Below are 3,985 nucleotides of genomic sequence, written 5' to 3' on the forward strand. Positions count from 1 at the left end.
CAGCAGGAAAACCTCCGCAGGAAACCAAACAATCTGCTCTAATCATGAGGGTAAATCTACACACTGACATGCTCACTGGGCTTGCTATAGACTCAAGTGACTCCTAAGGAGACTCCTCCAGTCTGCCAGTGAAATAAATACGTGGGGGAACTGTTTTCAGGAAGTCTGATTATGACATCAGCAGAGTGAAAAGGCTCCTCTGGAGCTGCCCTCGTCTGTTGAGTAATTACCAAGTTGGGACTGGGGGCTGAAAGTCTCCTTTCAAGCATATGGAAAGACTAGATGCACATGTGGAGTAGCTAATTTTAAAACTGTGGTATATCCTCCATTTCCCCTCCTCTCCCCCTTTGCAGAATACCAAAGGGGTTAGGTCACATCCCAGAGCAATCACTTGCTACGGTTCCTTTCTCCCCTCTGTTTTCCTTTATCAAACATATTTCTTTCTTTTCCTCTCTTGTGCTCCTAGGCAGATCTTACACACCAGGACGTAGCCTGGAGCAAATATTGTCTAGTCAAGTTAATAAAAAAAAAGAAAAAAGAAAAAGCCAAACCTTTCTTCCAAATGAGGCTTTATAATGGAGATGTTCCTGGTCCCTTGTCTCCATTGTTGCTAATGGAGACAGTGTGTTGCCTGGTTTACAGGCAAGCAAAGAAATAACCAAGAGGTGATGAGCATAGGGAGGTTAGCAGCAAAGGCTGGAGACCAAGAAAACAGATAGGCAGGGACAGAGAGAGGAGGAAAGAAAACTACACTTTGTTGAATGAATAGCTTCTAACAAGCTTGAAGGAAAATTGATTATGATTTTATTACCATATTTTATGATGTCACTATAAAAACAATGTCCCGAAAAAGCAATTAGGCTGAGAATGTGAATTTTGCAGCTGTATTTTCCTGGCCCTCCCCTGCCCTGTCAATAATTTGATGAGCATCCTTGTGTCGTCATCATGAGATGCTGCTCACTTTGTGCCTTCCAGTCCTCGAAGACCAAATCATGGATGGGGTCAGAGTGGGACAGACCTGCAGAAAATCAACCAGAGATTAATATTGCTGCTCCTTCCCCACCCAGGGAGTTGAATCAGAGAAGACTTCAAAGCTTGTAGGAAATTATGGCTTCTCAGCTCTGCTAAATCAGCAACTTCAGGGACTAAAGGCGTGCAAGTCCCTTGTGATTTCAACTCCAAGTGGAATTGTCCTGTCTGCCCCTCTAAAAAGTACCTCCTCAGAAGTGCCTCCATGTAGGCACTCCCCAGCTGACTCCCATCTGCTCCCTCCAAGTCCTGCTGCTTTTTTGTGCACATTCCTCTGAAGGGAGGGTGAAACAAGCGAAAAATATCATGTCAGGCAGCTGTTTCCATGAGTGCTGGCTTGCACTGTGCCTTTGCTAACAACATTTCTGCCTCAGTTTCCCCACCTTCAGCCCATAGGTAGAAGCAGCACTCATGGGATTTAGCTGTTGCCATTTACCCACATGGATTTTGTGGTGATTTAACTGAACTGCAAAGCCCTTGTGTATTGATGGTGTATTTTTGCTCTCACCAGACCAGTTTCCTCAGTCCACCTGACTGTAAATGTTGACAGCATTTAAGTCTCCACCCAGACAATCTGCTCTGCTCCTGGGGGGAAATGGGCAGGAACCTCACTTCCTCTCAATATCTTCTTTAGAAGGGAATGCCAGGGGTGAATCTTTGCATCCATAGATGAAAAAGGGTGTTTTGGCATCCAGCTCAAATGGAGAGAACTGTATTTCATTCTTCTGGGCTTTTTCAGAGGAGTCCCACCCTCTTGGATACAAGGCCAGCAAGGGTTAAAAATACATCCTCACCAGCTGAATCAGACTGATTTTAAGTGGCCATTGTTTAACCTGTGCAACTTTCCAAGTTATCACCCCTTGAGCAAATAAGGTGCTTTGCAGACTGTTGACTAAGTCTGCTATAGAGACTAGGTACCCTCTTGAGCCCAAAATATATAAAGGCTCCAGAACAGACTGTTGGGTGGAAAAAACTCTGGAGTGTAATTGTGCAATGGCTGGTCAGCACTAACGGAACAGAAGGATGAAATGTTGCACGTGGCAAAGCTGTCTTCTCAGCTGTTCTTTGGGAGTGTTTGAAAGAGTTAAGCCCAATACTGGAATGTCTTGGGAATGTTGGCAGAGGGAGAGCAAGCAGCTTTTTTCCTCCCTCTGGATGGAGTCCCAGGACTGAGCTTGCAAAGTGATGACTTTGGATCTGAGTTTGTTCCTTGGTTCTGCAGCAGAGAGCTGGGATGTGATGCAGTGTAACCGAGAAGCCCTTTGCGAGGGATGTGCAATTGCCTTCCCAAGTCAGGAGAGGGTTTTTTACCTCCTCTGCTCACCCCTGGGTGCAGCAGAGCTCACTTTGAGAAGATACATGGAGGGAGAAACCACATCCTGAAGGGTGTGTGCAAAGGGAGAAAGACACATCCCCAAACAGTTTATTTTGGCTGCTGGATTTTGTTGTCGGGTTTGGTTTGGTGGTTTGGGCTTTTTTTTTTTTTTTTTTCTCCTTTCTTTTCCTTCTCCTCCTTTGATGGAAATTGCAGTGACTTTTTAACCTTGCAGTTCCTAAGGCGCCTTGGGATTAGCTGCTTGTGGAGCCCGGGGTGTTTCACACAAGGAGCTGGCATGGCTGCTGTGCTCTTTGGCTTTGAGGATCTGCTCTACAGCTGGGACAGCCTGGTGTGGAGCCTGACGTCCCGGGCTCTGAGGACTTGCCGCTTTGGAAACCTGAGGGTCCTGCAGCTCATGCTGAAGCCATGGTGCATTTCCAGAGCCGTGTATCAGGTAGGGTTACAAAACACCAGGCCAGACCCTCAAACCTGGTGCTGCAGAGGGGAAACCCTTCAGGGAGTAGCACAGGGTCCTGTCCTGTTCTACCAGCTGCTACGGGTCCCACCACAGGTGGTGGGGGAGAGGAGACTCCCAGGGTATGGGAGGTTTGGGAGGATAAATGCAGGTTTTGGGGGTGGTGGGGTCCCCCATGACCAAATACACAGGTCCAAACTCTCCTTCCCACATAGCAGAAGGGAACAAAAAAATGCAAATGGAGGGTCACTCTGCTATATTCCCTTATCCCCTTTCTTTGAGCTTTCTACTCAGAAGTACAGCCAGCCTTAGCTGTGCTGTGTCCTCAAACTGTCCCTCTGGCGGCACAAGAGTCATTTATATTTTATCCGGAGAGGACACTGAAAGACACGTAACCTGCAGAAAGCAGGCAAAGGCAGTAGATTTTTAATTGCAGTGGCACTAGTTATCCCTACCTGACCTGTGCAATATAGTCCTGGCTGCTCCGTCTTGCAAAGTCTGAGTCTCGTTGCCTAAAACTTTTGTTTTAGTTGTGTGTTCAGTGTGGTATAGAGAGGTTGGAGGCTTGGTTGACTGATTCTCTGTGGAGTTACACTGACTGCTTATAGCTTGAGGTATGACAAAACAGCTCTAAAAAACTCCCTGTGTTTCTGATGCTGGCTAAACTGGTTTAAATAATGTGAACATCACAGCACAAGTACTAGGACTGGATACTCATTCCAGTCCGTAGGTGAGCCCAGGTTGAAATGCCACTGTAAACCAACCAGTATCCAGCTCATCTGCTTGTTTAATCAGCCTCAGACAACTCAGGCTAGACACTTTGCTGGGGAGACAAACCCATTACAATATTTATCAGCTTTACAGATTTGGCTAATGCTGGGTGCTGGATTGACTGATTGGTGTTCGCATTTGGAAAAGGCATTTTCTGCTACTCCCATTTGCTTGGTATTTTCCTTTTCCTCTGCTTTGGAAGCCTCCATGTGTGAAGCCAAATTATACAGAAGAAGCCAGATGAAAAGCCTGTAGAAACTGTGTGCATTACTTAGAAGGTCACCAAGGGAAAACTCCTAGTAATTTCAGCAAACTTTGAACCAGCTTTGAATCATACTCTGGTTTCAGCAGACTTCAGGAATAGATTTTATGGCCTCTTTAGAGTTCAGCAG

At 46.2% G+C, this 3,985-nt stretch overlaps 1 protein-coding gene across 1 annotated transcript in view; it reads left to right on the top strand.

Moving 5' to 3' along the window:
- The first annotated feature begins 2,642 nt into the window (after positions 1-2,642).
- FRMD4A (FERM domain containing 4A) overlaps positions 2,643-3,985 on the top strand; it is a 185,495-nt gene continuing 184,152 nt past the window's right edge. Inside the window, exon 1 of the mRNA XM_010001285.1 lies at positions 2,643-2,801. Coding sequence (XP_009999587.1) covers positions 2,643-2,801 — 159 coding nt within the window. The remainder of the gene's footprint in view (positions 2,802-3,985) is intronic.

Source organism: Chaetura pelagica, unplaced genomic scaffold (genome assembly GCF_000747805.2).
Source record: "Chaetura pelagica isolate M959 unplaced genomic scaffold, ChaPel_1.0 scaffold66, whole genome shotgun sequence".
NCBI classification, from domain to species: domain Eukaryota; kingdom Metazoa; phylum Chordata; class Aves; order Apodiformes; family Apodidae; genus Chaetura; species Chaetura pelagica.